This window comes from Dromiciops gliroides, chromosome 1 (genome assembly GCF_019393635.1).
Source record: "Dromiciops gliroides isolate mDroGli1 chromosome 1, mDroGli1.pri, whole genome shotgun sequence".
NCBI classification, from domain to species: domain Eukaryota; kingdom Metazoa; phylum Chordata; class Mammalia; order Microbiotheria; family Microbiotheriidae; genus Dromiciops; species Dromiciops gliroides.
In genome coordinates this window covers 711,142,183-711,167,723 of record NC_057861.1, presented here as the reverse complement: position 1 = coordinate 711,167,723, position 25,541 = coordinate 711,142,183, and the positions used below count along the sequence as shown (strand labels likewise).

The following is a 25,541-nucleotide window of genomic DNA, read 5'->3' as shown; positions in this document are numbered from 1 at the left end:
GAAGCAAAGATAAGTGACAGTGGGGATAGAGGAGCAGTGGGACTGATCACTAAGTATAGCGCTATATCTCCTCCACAGTTAATCCAGTCTGTTTAATTAAGCCCTGGGCCTCCCCTTCCCTTCTGTTCACCAAGGTCCTCAGCCCCTGGGTTAATGGTAAACACTCACCCCTCAGGCAGTGAGGGCACTGGAAAAAACCCAGAGGCAAGATATCTGACAGGAGATCTTATTCTAGAGGGAAGCCAATCTTCTGGGGAAAGCAGGAGCCAGATCCAATTTCACACAGATAAGGCTTCTTTTTTTAAAAAAAAGTGAAAACAAAAAGAAAAGGACAAGATGAGGAGGGGGCATTCAAATTATTGGATGAATGAAGGCAATGGGAGACAAGGTCCTGATAATCCCCCAATGGAAGTTCTTCAGAAAGATATCCAAAATACAAGAACCTTAGATTAAGAAGGGATCTAAGGAATAAGAGCTTTCAATTCATCCAAACACACACACACACACACACACACACACACACACACCTCTCTCTCTCTCTCTCTCTCTCTCTCTCTCTCTCTCTCTCTCTCTCTCTCTCTCCAACATCTACTATGTGTAATGGAGCCGCACAAATGCCATTGGGAAAATTCCCTTCGTTCTCAAAACACTCATCTCCTCCCCCCGCCCCCCATTATGCTGTAGCTGAAGCAGGTGCCCTTTGGAGAAGGCTCTCTTCACTCTGGGACATGAGAGTCTCACTCCCCATTTTCATTTCAGAGTGAATTTCACAGGATGAACAGGCACATATGGGATGCGATTGACATTGCAAATTCCATCATCTCATCTTTTCTCCCAAATCGATCCCTCTTCCATACTTCCCTATTTCTATCAAGGGAACCATCAACCATCCTTCCAGTCACTCAAGTTCACAACTTCATCTTCTCCCCCTATATTTTTACGCAAGTGTCAAAGGTCATCATTTCTACCTCCACAGCACCTGTCCCCTTCATATCACTTACACAAACATCACTGTAGCTATGCCCTCATCACTTGGGCACTATTGCAATAGCACAGTGCCTATAACATAGTACATGCTTACTAAAGGTTTATTTATTGACTGATTCCTAATTGATCTCCTTGCTTCAAGTCTCTCCTTACTCCAATCCATTCTCCAATCAGCTGCCATATGATTTTCTCAAAATGAAGGTCTGACCATGTCAACCCCTACTCAATAAATTCTAGTGGTTCCCTATTGAAAATTCCCAAAGGGTGTTCACAACCTGATCTCAATTTATCATTCCAGGCTTATTCTACATTACTCCCCTTCCCATACTCTAGGATGCAGCCAAACCACTCTTCTTGTTGTTCATAATCATATAAAGAAACAACTCAAATATTCGAAGAGGAATAAGAAATGAGGATATGATCCCATCTATTAAGCTGCACAACATCCAGAAAACAGAAAAACTTTCTGCTAAGGCAAAATCAGAGACAATCGTTTCTGCTTATTGTTTATAGTCCCTATCTATACCGAGAAACAAGGCTCCTGATCAAAAGCGGTTATGTTTACTGACCATCATGACCTATTATTTCATTGTTGTATTATGTGTCTTCCAATTAAGAAGCATCTTTTAAAAAAGAAATTCAACTGTGTGGCTAGCGACATGGATCAAATAACTTGAATAATTAATTACTAACAAACAATTATTACTTGCAAATCTTCCCTATTCCCCAGGACATATATAGGCTTTTGTTTTGAAAGCAGAATCAATATTTGGTTGGTTTTATAGGTAAATAAATAAAATATTTTTAAAATATTGTCTATTTTATCTTTATCTCATCCTTTAAAATTTCTATATTATATGTATGTTTTATAATATATGAGTACAATGATATATGTATCTAACTTATAAATTATTCCATATACATATGGAGTTAAATTCCAGAAAATATTTGACTGATGGGGAGTACAATCAAAAAAAGTTTAAAGACTATTGGCTAGGGGCAGCTAGGTAGTGCAGTGGATAAAGCACTGGCCCTGAATTCAGGGGTACCTGAGTTCAAATCCAGCCTCAGACACTTGACACTTACTAGCTGTGTGACCCTGGGCAAGTCACTTAACCCGCATTGCCCCGCAAAAGGAAGGAAGGAAGGAAGGAAGGAAGGAAGGAAGGAAGGAAGGAAGGAAGGAAGGAAGGAAGGAAGGAAGGAAGGAAGAAAGGAAGAAAGGAAGAAAGGAAGAAAGGAAGAAAGGAAGAAAGGAAGAAAGGAAGAAAGGAAGAAAGGAAGAAAGGAAGAAAGGAAGAAAGGAAGAAAGGAAGAAAGGAAGAAAGGAAGAAAGGAAGAAAGGAAGAAAGGAAGAAAGAAAGAAAGAAAGAAAGAAAGAAAGAAAGAAAGAAAGAAAGAAAGAAAGAAAGAAAGAAAGAAAGAAAGAAAGAAAGAAAGAAAGAAAGAAAGAAAGAAAGAAAGAAAGAAAGACTATTGGCTAGGGGAATTTATCAATTCAGAGCTAGATTCTGGTATTTCTGGGTCAACAGTTTAGGTCACCAGACAGATAAGTATCTAGAGTCAAGCCAGAATGGTTCTCTCCATTAGGCTCTGGGCACCCAGGTTTCTGCTAACCTTTTCAGTGTACTCCTTCCTACTTACCGTCATCACTAGTATGAGGCTCTGCGCCATTGTCATGATCGACCTCATCAATTGTCCCCGGCTCACTATGTGGACTGTCACTGCAACAAAACAAAAAGAGGAGACTTTTACGCAAGGCTCCCTAGCCACTGGCAGCCTCGCTGGATGCTGGCTGTGACCTCCTGCTTCAGATGAGAACCTTCTCTTCTCCCATCCTCTTCCTATTGACTCCCAGAGTTGGAAGGGACATTAGTCACCATCTAATTCAATCTAATAGACTAAACCCTTCTACTGCGCCTCCAAAAAGCAATCCAGCTTCTGGTGGTGCCTCGTGACAGGGAGCTCCCATGAAACAACTCATTCCAACTTAAGACAGCTCCAACTATTATAAAAATCTTTACACTAAGTGAAAATCTTCCTCCTTCCAGGTTATATCCACTGGAATTAGCACTGTTCTCTGAATTCATAAAGAGTAAATTTAATTGCTCTTCCACATGAAAGCTCTTTAAATAATTGAAGATAGAGCCCATAGTCCTCTTTAAGTCTTCTTTGGGTTAAGCAGTCATAGTTATTCCAACCAATCCTCTGTGATGTTTAAAATCTATATTGTGTGATCGCCTTAAATTAGAAGCTTTAGCACCAGTCTTTGGGCATTAAACATTTATTAAAGCATACAGGTATTAACATGGAGTTCAGAAAGTTAAGAAAAGGTCTATCTACCCTAGAGTTCCAGCCTGGTTGGGTTCTTCCTCAAGTCCTCCTCCACGAGCCTGCTTTAATTAGGAACTCTCTAGCAAGCTGATTGTGGAAGCTTTTTATAGGTCTGGAACAGAGGCGGTCCTTACACACTGCTTCAAGCTGATTGGTTGGCGTCATCCAAATCCACTGGTTTTGAAGGTGATCTCTAGTTGAGTTCACAGTCTAGCTTCTTAAGGGCCAGCCAGGTGTGATTACAATCCAGTTAATTTGAAGTAGGCTAATCAGCAGTCAAGACTGATTGAATCAAGTGAGAATGATTGACTGCTGATTAGCCTACTTCAAGACTTTTAAACATCATACCTCATATGATACAGTGGAAGGTAAGCTCCCTGAGGTCAGGGAATATTTGTTTTATCCATTTTGCTTCTGTCTTGTACACAGTAGTCACTTAACAAGCGCTCATTGCATCGGTTTGGATGGTGAGCTTTTGGCCAGACTAAGAATAGAAATAGAATCTCATACCTAAAAGGCAACTTATATCTCATATGTTCACATAATAGCTCCATGTTGCCTCTCCCATTAGAATGGACACTCCTTGAGGAGAGGGACTGTGTTTTTGCCTTTCTTTACATCTCCAGAGCTCAGCACATAGTAAATGCTTAACAAATGCGTGTTGACTGACTGACTTGATGAACATTTCAAAGCCCAGGGAGGTCAAAGGAGGATCAGTTTGCGTCATCCTACCTAATGCCTATTTCCCAAATTTAGGCAAGTCATTTAACCACTTAGGGTCTTAGTTACTTCATCTGTAAAATGGGGACAATAGTTTTTTACTTTCTTGAAGGAGAATAGATCAGGCAAAGTTGTGAGGTCCTTTCTTACTCTAAGACTGATGGTTCTAAAACTTTAATTTGGCTTCTGTCTCCTTGCCAAGAGAGAATCTCCAAGTAATTTAGAATCACAAAGATGGTTAAAAGCTTGAACAAGGGGTAGTTATGAGAAGGAAAAAAAAGAAAACCAACCCTGTGTCTATTTAACCTTAAGAAGAGAAAGCTTGTGGGAAGGTTGGGAGGGAGGCTATACACAATAGCCTGAAAGCCCATTAATGATCAGTATATAGAGGATAAGGGTCAGCTATTCTCCTTCATCCCTTAAAGACAGGCCAAGAGTCACCAGCTCCGTGCTCTTCTACATAGGGAGAAGGTACCACTGAAAAGGATCTTACCAATATTCTTCGCCGCCAGCCATGCACTTCTCATACACTGGCCCTTCCAGTTCCCTGTGGCTGGGGAAGATGGCCTCGTGATTGACAATGATGGTTTTAATGACTTCATTGACATGAGCCTGGCATGACACGGGATCCTGTCCATCTGGGATGTGCATGAGGGTTGGCCCAAAGCAGATGGCTAAGTTGTAGGGATCCATCATGTTCTCATCACTATACTGGGACAGGCTGAAATAGAAGCCCCCAAGAGACAAGATTAGAGTAGTGACATCTTTGATGGGGCACCTGGGGCTTTGTGAGGATGACAGCCATGAACTCCTACCCTCAGTGGAATTTGGAAGCTGTTGAAGGCTGTACTTCTCTTATGGCTACATGGTAGGGATACGGGAAGTAGCAGAAGAAAAATACAGGTTCTACTATCTCCATCAGAATTGCCTATGGACCTTGACTTTCTATGAAGTAAAGGTCTATTATGCATGGCACATTTTGAGGGGTTCTGGGAAGGCTTCTTCTAGCCAACATCCTTCCCAGCCAGGTGGTGATAGTCATTGATGTTCTACTAGTAGGGATCCATCCCTTTGGAGCATTTTTCCTTGAATATTTTTCAAATAGACATGCATCTGGGCATAGGTGTCAGGGGTAAGGGATGGGGAGACAGAGACACTAATCTAAATTTTACTGATTATTAGTAACAACAATTCTGTTTGTTTGGTTTTTTTAGTGAGGCAATTGGGGTTAAGTGACTTGCCCAGGGTCACACAGCTAGTAAGTGTTGTGTCTGAGGCCAGATTTGAACTCAGGTACTCCTGACTCCAGGGTCAGTGCTCTATCCACTGTGCCACCTAGCTGCCCCATAACAACAATTCTGGATTCCTCCTTTCTCCTCATATGAACCCCAGAGGAAGAAGGATAATAGAAAACAGAATATAAACATAGAGGGAGAGGGTTAGGATAAGAGGGAGGAAAGGGCCACCAAAGAGAAGTGGGGAACACAAAAGACAATCTTTTCCTCTTCCCAATTCTTAATGAGCCTGCTCCAGTGTGAACCTCCAACACTCTATGGGATCAGGCCTAAGGAAAAGCAGAGTCAGATATGCTGATCCCCTCCCCCACAGTGGTGAGAGTCTGAGGAGCTGGCTCCTGGATCTCCCAAGTTTCTGTCTCAGCAGGATTGAGTCTCAGAGACACTAATGGTGCATCCAGCTTTTCATACATCTCAAGCATCTTGTCATTAGGGCAAGTCCTACTCCCACCTTCCATTGACTCTCTAAGAACTCAAGAAATAATCTCAGAGAGCAGGTCCCTGCAACTTGAACTGTAAGAACTTCTTTCTCAAGGATGGGACCCAGTGGTATCCAAGCAGGTCACTCCACTTCTGGGAAGAAGGAACGGGGGCACTTGTGGAGAGAGAGGAAAGGAAAACACACTCACTGGTTGAGAAAAGCGAAGAGGTATCTCATGACTACGATGACCACTCGGGGCAAAGTGACGAGAATCTGCTGGATCAGGTGCACTCTCTCGGCGGGGCTCTCCATTTCTAGAACACAAGCCCCCCAGGAGCCCCCACCAAGATGAGACGCAGCTCAGTCAGCCCTGTGGAAGCACCCTGTCAGGACTGACCTCTTCTCCCCAGCCCAACCTCAACTTTTGCTCATATTCTGAGCGGCTCTGTTAAAGGGAGAGCGGGACATTGTTGAGGAGAGGAAATGCCTCACTTCATTTTTCTCCAGCCTTCATGACCTTTTCTCATTCTGAACTACAATATTCATGGTCTGTACCATGCAATCGAGGCCTCAGAGTTGTACTATCTTTTCTATTGCTTATGGTGCATGAGTCTTGTCTCCCCAGAAAGACTGTAAACCCCGGGAAGCCAGGAGCCACACCTTAGACTTCTTAGATTCTCCTACAGAACCCAGCATTGTGCCTTCCACAAATGGTAGATGCTTCATAAAAGTTCAGTGTTTGATTAGTTTATTCTGAAAATCCACTACATAAAACTGAGGTACATGCCATTTTTTATGCTGAAGGAAAATGTCAATAAATTAGACCTAAGTTATATAAACATGACTAGAGCTTACATTTATTAAACACCTACTATATTCCAGGCACTGTGCTGGGGATAACAGGAAGAGTGATGAACCTGGAGTACTGAATTTGGAAGCACCAAACACAAAAAGTCTGAATCCCGGCTCTCAGCCCATGACCTGTGTGACTTTGGGCAAGTCACTTAACCATTCTGGGCCTCAGTTTCCTCTTCTGTAAAATGAGTGAGGGCAAACTAGATGACCTCTCAGCAGATCTTAGTTCTGGTTCTATGACCTAGTTCAAAGGGCTAGGTCTAGGACCTTTCAGTTCTAGGTCTATGATAGGATCATCTTCTGATATAAAGACAAATTGAAAAACAGTCTGACCACAAAGAGTCAGAAGGGAGCCTAGGAAGTGCTAACACCCACTCAAGACAGATACCATAACAACAGAAGAGAGGGAATTAACTGGGCAAAGTTAAAGTTGTCTTTTCTGCCTGTCATGATACTATGCCTTTTGGCAGAAATGCCACCTCCAAGGTAGAGGCAGTTTTCTGAAAGCATTTCTGGTCCAAACACCATTATAGGAAATGCTGGAAAGCTCATGAGACAACCTGCAATTGGGAGAATTCAAGGCCTATGAGGGAGGACCAAAGAAATAGAGTCAAATTTGGGAAAATCCCAGAAGGTTTGAATTCAGACCTGGGAGATCATCCAGTTCAACCTGCTCACTTAACAGATGAGGAAACTGGCAGAAAGGCAGTGACTGACCTAAGGTCGCGTAAGGAATATCAAAAGAACATGTCTCCTAATATGCTTTTCACTGTCCATCTATTTATCCTTTCCTCTACTCTCTGATCAAGCATCCCTTCTCCCCACCAAGGCCAACCTCTCTCCCCATGCCATAGATTCCATGTCCTCTGGCAGATTGTCTCCAATCTTTCCCCAGTCTCTGATGTATAACCCCTTCTCTACTGGCCACAAACACACCTAAGTTAGGGTCATTCTCAAGCCCCAACCAGACCCTACTATTATCCTCTCAAGTTATCATTCTATGTCTCTCCATCCCTTCTCAGTCAAATTCTCAAGGGGAAAAATGCCAGCTATCTGCTTTCATTGTCCCTACTTCTCCTCTCCCTCATTTCTCCTATCTTTTATAATCTGACTTCTAACCTAATTACTCAACTGAAACGACCCTCTCCAAAGTTAACAATGATCTCTTAAATGCCAACCAAATCCAATGACCTTTTTTCAATCCTCATTCTTCTTGACCTCTCTGCAGGACTGGGCACCACTGGTCACCCTCTCCTCCTAGATATCCTCTCTTCTCTGGGTTTCTCTTCCTACTTATCTGACTGCTCTTTCTCAGTATCCTTTATCATTATCCATATCCCACCTCATAACTATGGTTGTATCCATAGTTCTGGCCTGGGCCCTCTTCTCTCCTTTGTCTAGTCCCTTTCTTGGTGACATCAGCAGTTCCCACAGGTTAAATTGTCATCTCCACGGAGGCAATGCTTAGCACAGTGTCTCGGATATAGCAGGAGATTAATAAATATTTACTGATTACCTGCTTGATGACTCCCATATCTATTTATTGGAACCTAGTCTCCCTCTTGAGCTCTGAAATCACTATTCTTGTTTACATCTAAAACTCAACATATCCAACATGAAACTCATTTTCTTTCCTATCAAATCCCTCCCTCTTCTGAACTTCTTTATTTCTGTTGAAGGCATCACCATGCTCTCATTTACTCAGGTTGATCATCTCAGAGTCACCCTCCATTCCTCAGTTTCTCCCACTGAATATATATCTAATTAGTTACCAAGTCATATTGATTCTGCTTCCAGAACAGATTTCATATCTGCCTCCTCTCATCTTCCCACATAGCTACCACCCTAGATCTTCATCACCCCTTGCCTCTATTATTTCAACAGCCTCCTAATTTTCCCTTCTGCCTTAAGTCTCTTTTTAATCCATCTTCTGCATCGATGACAAAATGATATTCCTCATACACAGACCCGATCACATAACTTCACTGCTCAAAACCTTGATACCCTACTACCTCTGGGATCACACATAGACGACACTGTTTAGAATTTAAAGCCTTTTCTAACCTGGCTCCAACATACTAATTCAACAAGCTAATTCAACATTACTCCCCTTCATGTACTCTATATATGGTGCAGCTAAAACAGTTCTAGGGGTCTTTTTCATACAAGACACTTTGTCTTCCCTTTACATAGAAAGCACTTCCTCCTCACCTCCTCTTAGAAAGCCCAGTTTTTGTCAAAGCTCAGCTCAAGAATGCCCTTCTTTCTACTTTGAGTTTCCCGAGCTGGACCCCTTGAGGTCCCCAGCTGGTAGTGCCTCCGCCCCAACTCCAGATTATCTGGTTTTCATTTTGAATATACCTATTTCCATATATTCTGTCTCTCCCAATAGAATGTAAGCTTCTTGAGGCAGCGACTGTGCCATGTGTATCTTCTTTTCCTCAGAGCCTGTTACAATGCCTGGCACATAGTAGGTGCTTAACAAATGCTTGTTCGTTAGCTGACTGCTCCAGTTTGTTTAGGTCAGTTTGTAAGGATCCTATCAAGAAAGGCAGCTTCCCACAACAGGCTTATTTTCCCTAGAGTGGTTAAAACCTGGTTTGAATTCAAAACTTAAGTATTATCAACAGTTTTCTTCCCTCAGTCGGTGACTGCTGTTCTTCCTCTTCCTTTGGAGGGTTATCGAGTATTACCCCTTGCTCCGGGGAAACTCCCCTTCCTACCCCAGCCCTGGGTACTTACTGATTGTGGATATCAAATCTTGAAACCTTTCCTTGGGAAAGAGTGGGTTTTCCAGTCCTCGGAAATACAGCTTTAAGACACCAGCTACTGAATTAATATCCCTTTCATTTTGGTCATCCGCCAGGGGATCTTCACCTGAACAGATAGAGAAGATGACTGTTCAGCCTGATTAGACAGCAGGACCTGTTCAATTAGCTAGAAGAGATGACCCCCAGCCCAGGGCTGATCAGAAAAGCAGCACGTGGGATAGGAACTTTCCCCATGTTTCCTCAGCATGTCCTAACTTAATAGGCTCTTCCATTAAGCATCATCACACTGGGATGGACCACCCCTAAAGTCATTATGGACTAGGAGGAGGGGAGGAAGTGAGGCCTCCAACTATTTCCTGAAGTGGTTCACAGAGTGATAACAAAAAGAACAACAACAACAGCTACTAGCATTTATGTGGGGCATTGAGATTTGCAATGAGTCTTACAAATTTTACACCATTTTAACCTCACAACAACCCCAAGAGGTAGACGCTATTATTATCCCCACTTTACACATGGGGAAACTGAAACAAACAAAACCTAAATGACTTGCCCAGGATCACACAACTAGGAAGTTTCTGAAGCCACTGATCCAGTTTTATTTCAATAGACCAAAGCTTCTTAAACTATGGGTCGCAACCCCATATGGGGTCAAGTAACCGAATATGGGGGGTCGTGAAAAACTTGGCAACAGTAAAAGGTTATGTATACCTATTTTATATACCTATATACCTGGGGTTGAGTAAAAATTCCTAGTTCCAAAAGGGACCACAAGTAGAAAAAGTTTAAGAAGCCCTGCATTAGAACAGGGTTCTAGGAAAATACAGTTGTTCCTAAAGGTGAGAAGGTAAGATGGGGATGGTTCCTTTAAAGCCCTGCTCCCAAACTTTAGAATCATTATTCTCCAATTAGATTAATAATGACTAATATTTGCATAATGTTTTAAGGTTTGCAAAGTTACAAATATTATTTCGTTTGAGGTTTACTGCAGCCCTCTGAGGCAGGTACTACAAGCATTAGAATCCCCATTCTACAGATAAGAAAACAGACTCAGAGATGGTCAGTGATTTGCCCAGGGCCACCCAGTTAATAAGAGTCAGAGACAGGATTCAAATCCAGGCCTTCCTGACTCCAAGGTCAATATTCTAGCCTCTGTACCTTTCTGCCCAATTAGAAAGGGGCAGCTTTAAGGAACAAGGCACATGAATTATTTCCCACCCATTATCCCCTGGCATTATACCCTTGAGAGTGATGAGGAAACTGAGTTATCACTCATCTCTTAGAAATATTTACTTATGTTTTTAACTTGTGCCCCATTCACCTAGGAGAGGCAACAGCCGGAAAGGAAATAAATTCAACTTTCTTTCCTATATTCCTCAACTTTCAGGTTTTTGCAAAAGTGCCTCAGCCTTGAGAGGCCAAAGTCATGCAATTCCCCTGTGAGAGAGGCATTCTCCAGGGGCGACACTCCAAAGATGAGATTTCAGGCCTCGTCGAGGTTTTCTAACCAGCTAATGCAAGCAGAGGTTTTTAAGGTCAAGGGTAAAAAGTCTGATATGGCCAAACCCCAACCAAGGAAGAGAAGCAGAACTAAGGAAAGGCAGTGTGGGCAGTGGACTCAGGCGCTGCTCAGAAAGAGCTGCCTGGCTCAGAGGCCACACTCAGCAAGCAATAGGGTTCCCCTTGCCCTTATAACTTGCCCTTGCTCATCCCCGATCTCATAGTGCCTTGGTCACATCACTGCATGAAGGTTATGCCTGTTACACTCCTCTGTGGTCCACCTAAACCTTACCCTCTGACCCCTCCCCTGGCTGCTAGCACCCTCTCTCCCAGAAAATACTTTATTTTGCCTATATTTTCAGTCAGCTGTGTTCGTGTTGTTCTATCCACATAAAACAGTAAAGTCTCCAGGAGGGGCTATTTCATGTTTGCCTTAGTATCCCCATCACCAGCCTAGCGTGTGACCCAGGGCAGGTGCCTCACACATGGTTTCTGCATGCGTATGATAACAGCTCAGTTGCCCAATAGACAGCAGACATTCCTTAAGCCATTAGATGGAAGAAGTCAAGTTCATGTCTGTTGTCCCTCCCTCTTTTGACTGCTCCAATCTCTGCAGTCTCTCCCCCCCCAGCCCAGAGTAGCTGATCCCCATTATCTAAAGCTGTAGTAACAAACTCATTCACAGTAGGGTGTAAGTAACTGAGAAAGTCCTCCCTGATCAACCTCTGGTTTGGGGAAAGGTCTGGGGAGGATTGTGTTTTCTTTCCTCTTGCATCCCTACTGTAGCCTAATGAGTCGGTATCTCTCTTTGGGCATTTAGCATATCCTGCCTTGCACTGTAGTCAATAAACATTTATTAAGCATTAACTGTGTGCCACAAATATGTCCTATTTCTCATCAAAATTGTAAGCTATAGTTTGATTTGTTAAAGTTTAAAAACGTCTAGTATTTCTTAAAAATATACTATAATCCAAAGGGAAAAGGGGCTAAGCATTTATATGGCACCTACTATGTGCTATCTTCTCACTTCCATATCCCTTCATCTCCCAAACCATGGAATGTGCTCCCTGCTTTTCTGTCTGTCTGCCTGTTTCTCTCTTTATTCCTGTTGTACTCCATAATTTGGCATCTGAGTATACAACTCTCTAACATTGTTCTTTAACTGTTTTAAGCATGTGACTCTTTTCTCCTCAACCAGGTGGCAATTTCCTTATGGAAGAGGGCTGGATCCCAAACTTCTTTCCCATTCCCCACTGAACCTAGTCCAATACAGAGCACCCACCCACCCACACATATATGGTAAATTATATATACATAGTTATTTGTATGTTGCCTCTCCCATTAGAATGGAAGCACCTTGAGGACAAGTACCTATTTTTACTTTAGTTCATATTCCTGGGGCATCACACCTTAGACTGGCATATACTAAAAGCTAAATAAATACTTGAACCGACTGATGAGCTATGTAAGAAAATAATGGATATAAAACACCTTAAAAACCTAAAAGAGATGACAGATAGATATCTGCATATCCAGAGAGATAGATGATTGATAGATAGATAGATATGCAGATGATAGACAGACAGACAGATAGATAGATGGATGATAGATGACAGATAGATAAGAGATAGATAGATGATAGCTAGATGACAGATGATAGATAGATAGATAGATAGATAGATAGATAGATAGATAGATAGATAGATAGATAGATCACTTTTTATTTGTACTACCCTCAGAGGTAGCTTTATCTAACAACTACGAAGGACGAAAAAACAGATGGAAATGTGGGGCACAGAGATGGTTGAATTGTGAAAAACAAAACCAGTGATCTCTTTCATGGCAGATTGGAAAGCAAATTACTATTCAAGTGTCAATTCACATTTCCATAATCATTTACTTTAGATTTCTTCTTAATTCTGCTAGCAAATTGTATGGTGATTCTCCTAGAAATATTTTTTTTTAAGTTTAAGACTAAAGGTAGCAGTAAATTAACCATTGTAAAAAGACATATTGAGAGAATCAAAGACTTATTGAGATGATTACAGATTATCTCTTTCAAACTCCTTTTATTGAAGAAGAAATTGAAGACAGTAAGTACTCCATTGTCTCGTCTGCCTGTAATTTAACTAAGTTTCCTTCTTTAGGCTACTTCTTTATGAAATATGATGGTTTTCTAGAATTTTTTAAAGTTTAAGACTGATGGAAGAAGTAAAGTAATCAATGTATTTAGGGAGAATAAAAGACATACTGAGATGAAGGGGGGCCTTAGAAATCATTTCATTCAACCTTCTTTTACAGAGGAGGAAACTGAGTCTCTGACAGAGCCATAATCTGCCTACAGTTATAGAACAAGTTAGTGGCAGAGCTGGTGTTAAAACTCAACTCTTCTAACCTTCCCCGCAGAGGAACCAACCAGAGTGAGAAACAATAAGCCTCTCACTTGGTGTGGAATCTTTGTTCACTTTGAGAAGCACTGGAAAAAAGGGAAAACGGTGCTTCTTGCCAATGGCCTCATCTACAAAGTTGGAAGGAACCACTTCTAGATTGGAGGAAAAAAGGAGCAAGATCATAATTTCTTCTAAAAAGGGTTGAAGAGTTAGCATCGTTAAGAGCTTCAAGTGGAGGATTTAAACACCAAACAATTACCAGGGAAACAGAGCGTGCTGGTTTGGGGAGAATTTAGTCACAAGCTAGAATGTGTGGGATGTGAAGAGTGGTGGTGGTGGCGGCGGCCGGGGGAGAGAGATACAGAGACATGCTAAGACCATCTGGTTGCCAGGGAGATGGTACCACTAGAGGTGATCCAAAATAGGAAACTTGGAATCAGAAGGAAGCTGAAAGCTGGAGAAGAGATAGGATGGCTGTGTCCTGGAGGGTTAGAAAGCATAATGAGCAAAACTTACCAGACTGTTTGTTGGGCAAGTGCTGAGGAGCAGAGAGTAGCAGGAGTGGGGATTGGGACTTGACTCTCACCCACAAAGGAAAGAGGCACATTTTCCTAAAAGAGAAATTCTGGGAGGTCATTCTTAGAAAGCAAGAAAGGGACCAGCCAGTGTAGCAACCGGTCAAGGATAGACAGGAATAGCTTGAAGTAGGCGAGGAATATTTGAGGTGATAAGGAACAACTGGGGAAAAGAAGGCAAGGAAGGGAACAAGCATTAATTAAGTGCCAAGTAAGCACCAGGCACTGTGCCAAGCCCTTTACAAATGTTTCATTTGATCCTTATTACAACTATTTGAGGTAAGTGCTATTATTATTCCCACTTAATAGTGGGGGAAACTGAGGCAGACAGAGGCTAACTGCTTTGCTCAGAGTCCCATAGCTAGTAAGCATCTGAGGCCAAATTTGAACTCAGATCTTCCTGCCTCTGGGCCCAGCACCCTATACACTGGGTACCCTAAGCAGGAGGGCAAGAAGGCAGAACCAGCTCATGGGATAGGACTAGTCTTGGAAAGAATGTCACAGCCAAGGTTTTATGAACCTGACCCAGTCAAATGGACTGTGTTTGGGACTTGCTTTGGTTTATTATAAACTGGGGAACCATTCAAAATTCTTCAGCATCACTACAGGGAGGCTAGGCTGGCCTTGGAAAACGATTCTGCCAAAGGAGAGGAGTACAAGGGATAACTGCCAGGGTAAGAAACAAAATGATCTCTGGACTGGACTGTGGAGGGAGCTCCCCATCACTGGGAGTGCTCAAACAGTACTCAGATGAAAAACTAACTCTCAGAACTGCTCTAGAAGGGCTTGTTACATGGGGATGAGAGGTTGTCAGTCATTCTCAAAGTGTGATCTAGGGACTCCCAGGAGTTCCCAAGACCCTTTCAGAGGATCCTCAAGATGAAAACCATTTTCAAAACAAAAGATGCTTTCATTTCTTTGTTGTTGCTGTTCAGTCATCTTTCACTCATGTACAGCTCTTCATGAGCCCATTTGGGGTTTTCTTAGCAAAGATACAAGTGATTAGTCATTTCTTTCTCTAGTTCATTTTACAGATGAGGAAACTGAGGCAAACAGGGTAAAATGACTTGTCCAGGGTCATATACCTTATTTTTTTTTGCAGGGCAATGAGGGTTAAGTGACTTGGCCAGGGTCACACAGCTAGGTCACACGTATGTCAAGTGTCTGAGGCCATATTTGAACTCAGGTCCTTCTGAATCTAGGGCCAGTGCTTTATCCACTGTGCCACCTAGCTGCCCCCAGGGTCACATACCTTATTAGTGTCTGAGGCCAGATTTGAACTCAGGAAGATGAGTCTTCCTGACTCCAGGCCCTGAATTCTATCCACTATGCCATCTACCTGCCCCCTTAATTTCTACTATGATAAATATTAATAGATATAATCCATATAAACAAAAGCTCTTTCTTGAAAGGGATCCTCAATAAATTTCGAGAGTGTAAAGGGGTTCTGAGATCAAAAAGTTTAAGAACCTCTGGAATATATGACCTCTGAATTCACTGTAATCTAAGACCCTGTGGCTCAAGCAAATGGGGTTTGGGGTATCTTATATCTTTATGGCTTATCTGCCAGTTACAAGCTAGATGCCCGTGACTTGGAGTATGTCAGGAAGTTGGAAAGACATGGAAGTCAAGATGCCCAAAGTACAACATTTAGCCTGGTGGTTTACAGTATGTGAATTACACAGGGGGTAAAATGGAAAAGATCCCTAATGGCATTGAGGAATAGTTAAAGCTTTAGAAGTAGAATTAGGAGAGACTTGGGTTTGAAGTCTGGCTAAGTAAGATACTTGCTGCATGAACACAGTCAAACCAGTTAATATATCTGAGCCTCAGTTTCCTCACCTATAAAATAGGAAGAATAATAGCGCCTCCCTCACAAGGTTGTTGTGAGGAACAAATGAGATAAAAAAACTCTGTACACCTTAAAATACTAAGTAAATGTGAGCACACTGTTATTGTTATTATTATTGGCTATAAATCATATAATCGCAGAATTCTGTAGTTGGAACAGATCTCAGCAGCGATCAAGTCTAAGCTATACGTGAAAAAGAGTGCTCATTAAATACAGCTGACAAGTAGCTGTAGGACATCTAGCTGTTGTGAAGACCTCCAATGAGGGGGAACCCACTCTCTCTAGAGCAAGAATTCTTTACCTGGATTCCACAGATTCCCAAAGAATCCATGGATAGATTTCAGGGGGTCCATGAACTCAGAAAGGAAAAAAAAATCACCCCTATATTTTCACTAACCTCTTGCTAACATTTTGCATATCCTTCAATTATTTAAAAAAAACAGTATTCTGAGAAGGGGTCCGTCCATAGGCTTCAGCAGACCTCCAAAGGGGTCTGCCCATAACACACAAAAAGCTTAAGAAGCACTGCTTTAAGAGCTTTTTGTGGTGGCTAAGAATTGGAAATCAAAGGCAAGCCCATCAATTGGAGAATGGCTAAACAAGCTGTGCTATATGATGGTGATGGGATATGATTGTGCTATAAGAAATGATAAACAGGATGATTTCAGAAAGGCCTGGAAAGACTTGTATGAACTGAGCAGAACCAAAAGAACATCGTGCACAGTGACAGCAATACTGTTTGATGAAGAACTGTGAATGACTTAACCATTTTCAACAATACAATGATCCAAGACAATCCCAAAGGACTATTGATTAAACATACTATCCACCTCCAAAGAAAGAACTGATATTGATGGAGCACAGACTAAAGCATGCTATTTTTCACTTTCTTTCATTTTTTCTTTTATTCAAGTTTTCTTGTACAAAATTACTAATATGGTAATATGTTACATAATTATAAATATACATAACCTATATCTGATTACTTACTGCCTCAGGGAGGAGGGAGGGATAAAAATTGGAACCAAAACTATAAATAAAAAGGTATATTACTGAAGAAGAGGAAGAAGAAGAAGAGGAAAAGGAAGAAGAGGAGGAAGAAGAAGAAGAGCAGGAGGAGGAGGAAGAGGAGGAAGAGGAGGAAGAGGAGGAAGAGAAGGAGGAGGAGGAGGAGGAGGAGGAGGAGGAGGAGGAGGAGGAGGAGAAGGAGAAGGAGGAGGAGAAGGAGAAGGAGAAGGAGAAGGAGAAGGAGAAGGAGAAGGAGAAGGAGAAGGAGAAGGAGAAGGAGAAGGAGAAGGAGAAGGAGAAGGAGGAGAAGGAGAAGGAGAAGGAGAAGAAGAAGAAGAAGAAGAAGAAGAAGAAGAAGAAGAAGAAGAAGAAGAAGAAGAAGAAGTAGTCCTGCTTTAAAGGTAGCACATTGCACTTGAGACCCTGGACAAATTAATCTCTCTGACCCTCACTTTCTTCATGTATAAAATGAAGAGGTTGGACTACATCATCTCTAAGGACCCTCCCAGCCCTAAATCCTGTGAATTAGGAGAATTAACGTGCCAAGAACAGGAGAGCTGAGAAAAGCAACCAAGGTAGATCTGGTCTTGGGTAGGCTGAGTCTTGACATGTCATCTTAGGAACCTTAAGGTTATCTGAGGACAAATCTTAGGGAAGCCTCCGTATGTTCCATGGTTAACAGACTTAACTAAAAAAAGGGAAGGACTCTAGGGGACATTGTAACCCTGCAAAAACCCTGAAACTCTACAAAATATAAAAATGATTTCCTTTAATGCTTCAAAGTCATGACCCATTACCATACAATTAACAATGAAAACTGGACATGTCCAAATCCTTTAGTCTTTTCATCAAATAAAATTTATAACAAAGTTGATCTAACATATTGAATGATATACATAATTACTATTGCACTGCATGATAATTAGACATAAATAATTAGCAGTTCACATGAATAACTTCAATTACTATTACTTTTATGCAGTCAAGCCAAATGTTTACAGTTCTTTTCTTCTGTTCTCCACGATCTATAATCAGCAAGTGTTGACAGTTTCCTTAATGCCACATTCAGCTCAATCCTCCTCACACACCCATCCACACTTACTCTTGCACATAATAAGAGACAAAGATTCTGGATCCAAGTCTAAGGCTAAAACTCACTCTTCTCTTGATTGTGCCACTCCTTATCCTGACTTCCCTCCTGTGCCACCAGCATCACCTGAGTGGTGCTTCAGCAACCTAAGCAGCTGTTCCCCACTCCTAGCCCCAGTCCTATAGGCATCCTAACTACCTGAGGTGGCATAATTCTAGGCCGTGTGGACAGTCAAGAAGAGTTGATTGAATTAGCACCACACAGTAGGGAAGAAAGATACAGGCCAGGCTAAGGAGAAAGATTTCAAAAAGGGAATACAGAGGGGCAGCTGGGTGGCACAGTAGATAAAGCACAGGCCCTGGATTCAAGCGGACTTGAGTTCAAATCCAGCCTCAGACACTTGACACTAACTAGCTGTGTGACCCTGGGCAAATTATTTAACCTTCATTGCCCCCCCCCAGCCAAAAAAAGAGAATATGGAGAACCACTGAATCCGATAAACCCCAAATCTTAGAGGTGGAAAAGACTATAGGGTCACTCAGTCAAACAGAAGAAACTGCTTCTATAATAACATCCTCATAATTCAGCCCCCAGATGGAGACCTCCAATAAGGCGGATGTCACTGTCTCCCAAGACAGGTTATTCCACTTTAAGATACTTTTAATTATCAGGAAGTTCTTTCCATCTATCTAAAATCTGCCTTTCCAGGGCCAAGCCAAATTTTCATCTCTTAAATGACAAGTTTTAATTTCTTGTTTACATGACAGACTTTCAGATACTAAAGACAGCTACCCCAACAAGTCTTCTCCAGACTAAATATCTGTAGTTCTTTTACTTGATTCTCATATGTCATTACCCTGAGGCCCTTCTCCATCATTGTCACCCCTCTCTAATTTATCTACATCCTTCTTGAAATATGGAACTTAGATGTGATCTGGCCCAGGTCATTACCTCCTTCGTTCTGAAAGTATGCCTCTTAATGTAGCAAAAGATGACTTTGCTTTTTGGCCATTTTATCACACCATTGGCATGCAAACCACTAAGAGGAAATGTTATTCAACCATGCTTCTACTATCTTATATTTGTGAAGTTGATTTTTTGAACCCAAGTATGTAAGAATTTGTTCCGATCCTATTTCTTCCTATTATATATGAACCATTGATCTTATTCATTCACTTATTCATTCATCTATCTATCTATCTATCTATCTATCTATCTATCTATCTATCTATCTATCTATCTATCTATCTATCTATCTATCTATCTATTTGGGCAAGGCAATTGGGGTTAAGTAACTTCCCCAGGGTCACACAGCTAGTCAGTGTCAAGTGTCTGAGGCCGGATCTGAATTCAGGTCCTCCTGAATCCAGGGCCAGTGCTCTATCCACTGAGCCAACTAGCTTCCCCTGATCTAACTTATTTAAATCTTCCAACTTTTGACTATGTCATCCAGCTAGGCCTCTCAGCTTTGTGCCATCTACAAACTTGATAGTATGCTTTCCATATTTTTATTAAAGTCATTAACAAAACTATTAAATAATACAGGGACAACTCTAGTCATCCACAGCTTATTCAGACTCTATGCTTATAAGATGTGCTACAATAACAACAACAATAATAATAGCAGCTAATATTTACCTGCTGCTTTGTATTCATATTCAGTTATCCGCTCTGGCTTCCATCCACATCATTCTCTTTTATATGGTGCCCCCTTTTCTTCCAAATCAAATGTGTCATTTTGTCATTAGAATGTCATTCTTGAGAGTTTCCTACCCATCTTGGTTTGAGTTACTCTCTAGAATTTTAGGGCAGGCAATACCACGCATACAGTCTCAGAACCTTTTGTATTCATTCTGCCCAAATCTAGGGTATAAGTCAGACTAAGTTTGATTTTCCACTCCTTTTCTATTATGAATTCTAGGATGACATGGTTATCTCAGTTTTTGGTCAGAATCTAGTTCACATTCCAGTTGTCATGTCCCCCTTTTAAAAAAGGGAAAATCACCATTAAGGTGAATCAAGAATTCATCACCTAGTCTGCCTTTTTCCAAGAGAGAGTTTCACAGATGTTTGGATAATGAAGTGTTCTACCATCACTATATGACATCTTCATATCAGTATTCTAACCTATTTTCTTTTTTTTTTATTCTAACCTATTTTCAATACTCATCACACAGTTCTTCCTTTTATCCAGGTGCTCTGTTGCATACACTTAAGACAATGTTGTGTCTTTTTCTCCTTTTGTTGATGCCCACTTAAATGCTACCTACCGCCATGCTTTCCCTTCCTGCTTTCTGGTTTTATTTTTGTGGGGGTTTTTTTTGTTTTTGTTTTTGTTTTGTTTTTTGCAGGGCAATGAGGGTTAAGTCCTGCTTTCTGGATGAGTTATATCTTCATAATAAATGGTGCTACTCTAGCATCCATTTGTCCATTCTGATCCTTTTAAATAAAGTCTATTCCCTTTAATAGTTGTATTCCAGTCATGGGTTCCATCCCATCAAGTCTCGATATACCTATGGGGTCAAATTTTCACACTTCTGTTTGAACCTCTCTAATTCATCTTTTGTCTATTTCCCATGCTCTGCCATTTGTAGGTAAGGATCAAAGACGATAAGATTGATGGGTAGGTCTCTTCTTCAATATTGTTTCCTATAAATTACTCATCGTCTCTACTGATATTCTTCCTGCATTTTTCCTCCATATCATCTGTGATAGTATGAGTCTTGGCACATAGAAATAGGTAGTTTTCTCCTCCTTCTGTTTCAGTTCAAACTACAAGACTAGTTTAACATATTTTACCATTCTCCATTCTTTCTCCTACATCTTAAACTACGATACCTCCCTTCCTTTAAGACATAGCTTCTACATTCATGTAGAAGCCTTTCCTGATCCTCCCAAATGCTAATGCCCTCCTCCTAACTAACCTACCTCTTTTCTCTTTATATTTATTTTGTATAGACTTATAGCTGGTCTTACTATTTCTTCCAATAAAATGTAAACTCCTCGAGGGTAAAATATGTTCCACTCTTTGTATTTCTATTCCCACCACCTAGCACAGTGCCTGGCACCTAGGGACTTAATAAATCGTTGCTGATTAACTAAATGATGTTCTCAAAGAGAAGTGTCAGACTTGAGGCTCATTGCCACAAGCAATCAGCAATAATGCTGCCGGCAACCAGATTAAAATGTAATTAGGAAATGTTGACAAAATACAACAAAGATAATGTTCATTTGTGGTTTTCTAAGTCTATGTGTAGCCTACTGGGATCTGTTTCTATTTGAGTTCGACACCACTCCTCTTGAAATCCAAATCCTGTTTTCAGACACCACTTTCTTAATCACTTTACCTCTAAAAATCTGCCTTCCTCTTCTGAAGACCCTACAATCAATAACCATGATTAAAAACACCACCTGTGCCCCTAAACTCTCCAGTTTCAACTTAATACTGTAAAGAATTAATTGTGGGGCAGCTAGATGGCGCAGTGGTTAAGGCACTGGCCCTGGATTCAGGAGTACCTGAGTTCAAATCCGGCCTCAGACACTTGACACTTACTAGCTGTGTGACCCTGGGCAAGTCACTTAACCCCCATTGCCCCGCAAAAAAAAAAAAAAAAAAAAAAAGAATTAATTGTTATTTGAGGTTTTTATGCCTTGGTGCGCACCCCCCTGGGGCTCTGCAAATGGCAAGGTGCTCCACCCAATAGTTGTAGCCGTTGCCAGGGCACTAGCACCTCACGTCATCACCACTCGACGACGCCTACATGGGCCTGGCAAAATTATAATGATTGGAAGCCTAGTGAGGGCAGTCATGTGACTGTCAGAGCGGCCATCCCATTGGCTGGAGCTGTGTGTGGTTTTTCTGGGATTGGGGGAGGAGAATTGGGCATTCTAGCAGGACACTGGAACGACCGGAGTTCTGCTGCGTATTCTCAGCGTATTCTCAGCTGATTCCTGGGCGGTGGTATCTTTTGAGGTTGTATAATTTCCCTTTCCCCATTTTATTTCCTTTCCTTTGATCCTACTGATCCTGTTTGTGGGTTGTTTTTTTTTTAAGTTCGTTCTTGTTAAAATAAATCCTGTTCTGTTTTGAGGGAGGCTGCCAGTCTCCTTCCTTGCCCCAATATTGCCGCGAGCTGCTTAGCTAACACTCCCCAGTTAAAAATTGGTCCCCACAATACCCAAGACCATATAATCCAATCCATACAAATGCTTTCTAAATTCCTTCTGACGTTATTATTTACCCACACAAGAGTCACCAGGAATGGGTAGTAGTTGGGGGGGGGGGGGAGAAGGAGGTTGATACCACTTAAGGTTTTCTGTCAGGCCCTGGATACATATTTTAGAAAGAGAGTTTATCTCTTATTTTTCAATTAAGGTTGACAAATAACTACCTATAAACCCCAAAGTGGGAGTTGCCATCACTACTTGCCACCTTTTATTCTGATAAGTATCTGGTTGACCTCTCTTTTGAAAACACCTGGGGACCTACATCTTCCTTGGCTGGAGGACAAGAAGAGAGCTCCTTAATCCTCAGAGGTTCCAGTGCTCCCCTCTATGGGAAAAGCCTCAGACTAATCACAAGAGCTCCAAATGGGTAGTGGTCCTTCATCCTCTTCTCCATCCCCCACCCTTCCATCTTTCAACCTCTTGACTCCCCTCAGGGTTCTCCTCCACCTTGTAATGCCCATTTTCTTTGCTTTCTCTTTGAAGCACATCTTTTATTCTTTCAAAGAGTTCTATGCTTCCCTGATAAATCTAGAGAGGACAGATAGGCTCCTCCAGCCCTTTCACCTTCTCCTCTAGGAGGAAGACCTGTTCACACTTTGTCCTCCGCAGCAGCTGTTACATATCATTGGCAGAACAAGCACAGTACACTCTCTGCAGGTGACTGAAAGAGAAGAGATCTGTCCTGTGCTCAAGCAGAGAAGGGAGGAGGTGTAATTTGGGGAGAAAGAGAGGGAAATAGGGAAATGGATCTTTGGGAACACCTGTTTACAACCAGGTAAAGAGGGCTCTGGGGTCCTGGAGTGGGCGCTAGAAGAAACAGATGGTTCTGACACAACTGCCCATTTGCCCTCAGGGACTACTGGAAAGAGGCTGGCAGCAGTTGAAATTGAGCAAATTCAGTCCATGCTCTCTAGGGAAGGAAGGGAGCTGAGAGGAGAGACCAAAAGCTGCCCCTTCTGATTCCACCCCATCTTACCCTCTGCCCGCTAATGTATCAAAATGACTAAAGGAAGTTTTCTCACATGACTGGGGTCAGGTCTGGTATGACTGAGGGGCAGGATGTGGGGAGAGAGGAGAGGATGATGGGATGCCTCTTTGTGTTCCAAACTCTCTTTTCCCTGCTCAAGGATTCCAGCAGGGAAAAACAAAGCCTTTTGATCCCACAATTAGAGATAAAAGGCTTATTATAATGCAAATACTGTGGAAGAGGATGGATGTGTAATCTAAGTGCTTTTAAAGGTTTACCAGAATGGATTTCTGTTTCAGACAGAATTCAGTGTCTCACAGCCTTGCCAAAGACCCCTGGCATAGCAGCCCAGAATGTAGACTCACCTGGAAAAGTGCAAACCCTTTGCAAAGTCATACCCGCCCTTTCCTGACCATCTCTTTCCCCCCTCAACTTGCCACCTGTGAAAGGTTCAGAACTCGCTCCAGCAGAATTCGATGGCCATTCATACCTCTCTCAAAGGAATTTTTAATGTCATTGACTTCGACCTGCGATCCAGGCACTCGAAAGATACCTTGCTGCTGGAGACCTGGTAAAGCAGAAAATATGAGATCATCAGAACACTGAACGCATTAATGATTCCCTTCCCCCATGCTCCTTCCCTATCCGTAGACCCAACCTTGCATTGCATCATTCCTAACAAAGGATGGGGGATGGGTTAGGAACTAAAAACACCAGGTCTGACTAGCAAACAACTAGCAAAGAAAATGCCATTCCAGAGCAAAGTGGCCATGAGCCAGAAGCTTTCAAACTAAACTTCTGTAATGGAAAGGAGTGGGGAATAAAAATGGATTTTTTTGGCTATAATTTCCATATCTTCTCAGAAACATAATTAGGATCCTTCATACCCAAGCAAGTGCCACAAACAACACTCAGAGAAGGAAATATGAAGTCACTGCTTTGGCTGATCAGTGTGGAAGGAGGCAGAGTCCTCACGACACCCTAGCTCAAGACTCTGGCTAGGGAAGCTTATGTGAAGGAGACAGGCCAGTTTACCTCAACTTGCCATTTTAATTATTCTTGTTAAATAGGTGCTAGACTCTACTTTTTCTAGGCTGCAGAAGAACTGAAAGTGCTGTCAACACCTTCTAAATTCAGTACCCTGGAGCAAAGCCCCCAACACCCTGCCTTAGTTAACTTACTGCCTCATCTCCAGGCATCTCAGCTTGAATTCAAGTCTATGAACATGCAGCTGGGAGAAAAAGGCCTACACAAAATCTGTATCTACATAGGGCCAATTGTTAAAATGAGTTCAAATAGGAGGCTACTCTTTGACAAGATAGGGTCAATATAAAACATATGTCTTATTTCCTCTCCTGCGCTATAATTTCTTGGGGAGCTGAGACCTTGTCTTATTTGCTTTTACATTTCAGACAGTTCCTGAGTACTCAGTAGGTGCCCAATAAAAATTTATGGAGGAAGGGGTCGATCAAATGATGCCTAGCACCAACAACTGGTCAACTGATTTGAACAGTAAATCAAGTAAGGGCTTAAAATGTTTGGAGAGGCCAAATCCAGAAAAAAAAGAACTGTGGAATCTAGATGCAGATTGAACCATACTATTTCTATTTTTTTTCTTTTTTGAGGCTTTTCCCTTTTGCTCTGATTTTCTTTCACAGCATGACTAATGCAGAAATACGTTTAATGTGACTGTACCTCTATAACCTATATCACATGACTTGCTGTCTTGGGGAGGGGGGGAGGGAGGGAGAAAAATTTAAAACTAGAAATCTTATAAAAACAAATGTTGAAAACTATCTCTACATGTAACTAGAAAATAATAAAATACTTTTATGAACAAAATAAAGTAATGGTAGACAATTAAAAAATGTTTGGAGAGGGGGAGGTACGGACACCCCATCCCCTTCCTTCTTTCTTCCCTTCTTACTTCGCTTTCTTTCCCCTTCCACTCTTTCCCTCCCCTCCCCTAGAAAGCATCCACACAGAGAGAACCTGAGCAGATACTCCAGAGTGACTTTCGACCAGTTAGGAGGAAACCAGGGAAGCTGAGATCTTTCCACCACCCACCCCACCCAGATAAAGGTGATGGTGTTGCCAAGGGCTTACCGTATAAATTGATATAGCGGATGCAGCTTTCCACCACCAGTGGTATAGCCTGCCCTGAATCCTTAAGAAAGAATTAAGACCTTTTTCACTTGGTTTGATTTATAAAACATCTGGATGCAATATCAAGCACAGGTGTGAGCTCCAGATGAAAGATGAGCACCGCCCCCAAGTTAGTGAGAAGCTAAGCAAGGAGCTGCCCCACCATGTCATCTTCATGAGCAGGTTGGAAATGATGAGTAGTGATCGATTATGCAGGAAAAGGCATGGCTACTCTAGTGTAGGAGAAATGCTCTGTCTCAGTATCCAGCTGAGAGACAAGCCACGGTTCTTGAAGCTGTAGCCTCCTTTTCCTAAAGGATGAGCTCAAGGCACTCTTGGTGGCCAACCCTCCCTGTTTGGTAGGGGATGGGAGGATGGGATAGGTTTGGGTCCTCTCAAAAGGT

General features: G+C 41.9%; 1 protein-coding gene across 1 annotated transcript in view; it reads right to left on the bottom strand.

Annotated features, from left to right (window-relative positions):
- SRGAP3 (SLIT-ROBO Rho GTPase activating protein 3) overlaps positions 1 to 25,541 on the bottom strand; it is a 301,360-nt gene that overhangs the window by 28,548 nt on the left and 247,271 nt on the right. Inside the window, 6 exon segments of the mRNA XM_043982005.1 lie at positions 2,632 to 2,711; positions 4,535 to 4,762; positions 5,966 to 6,071; positions 9,355 to 9,489; positions 23,483 to 23,560; positions 25,099 to 25,159. Coding sequence (XP_043837940.1) covers positions 2,632 to 2,711; positions 4,535 to 4,762; positions 5,966 to 6,071; positions 9,355 to 9,489; positions 23,483 to 23,560; positions 25,099 to 25,159 — 688 coding nt within the window.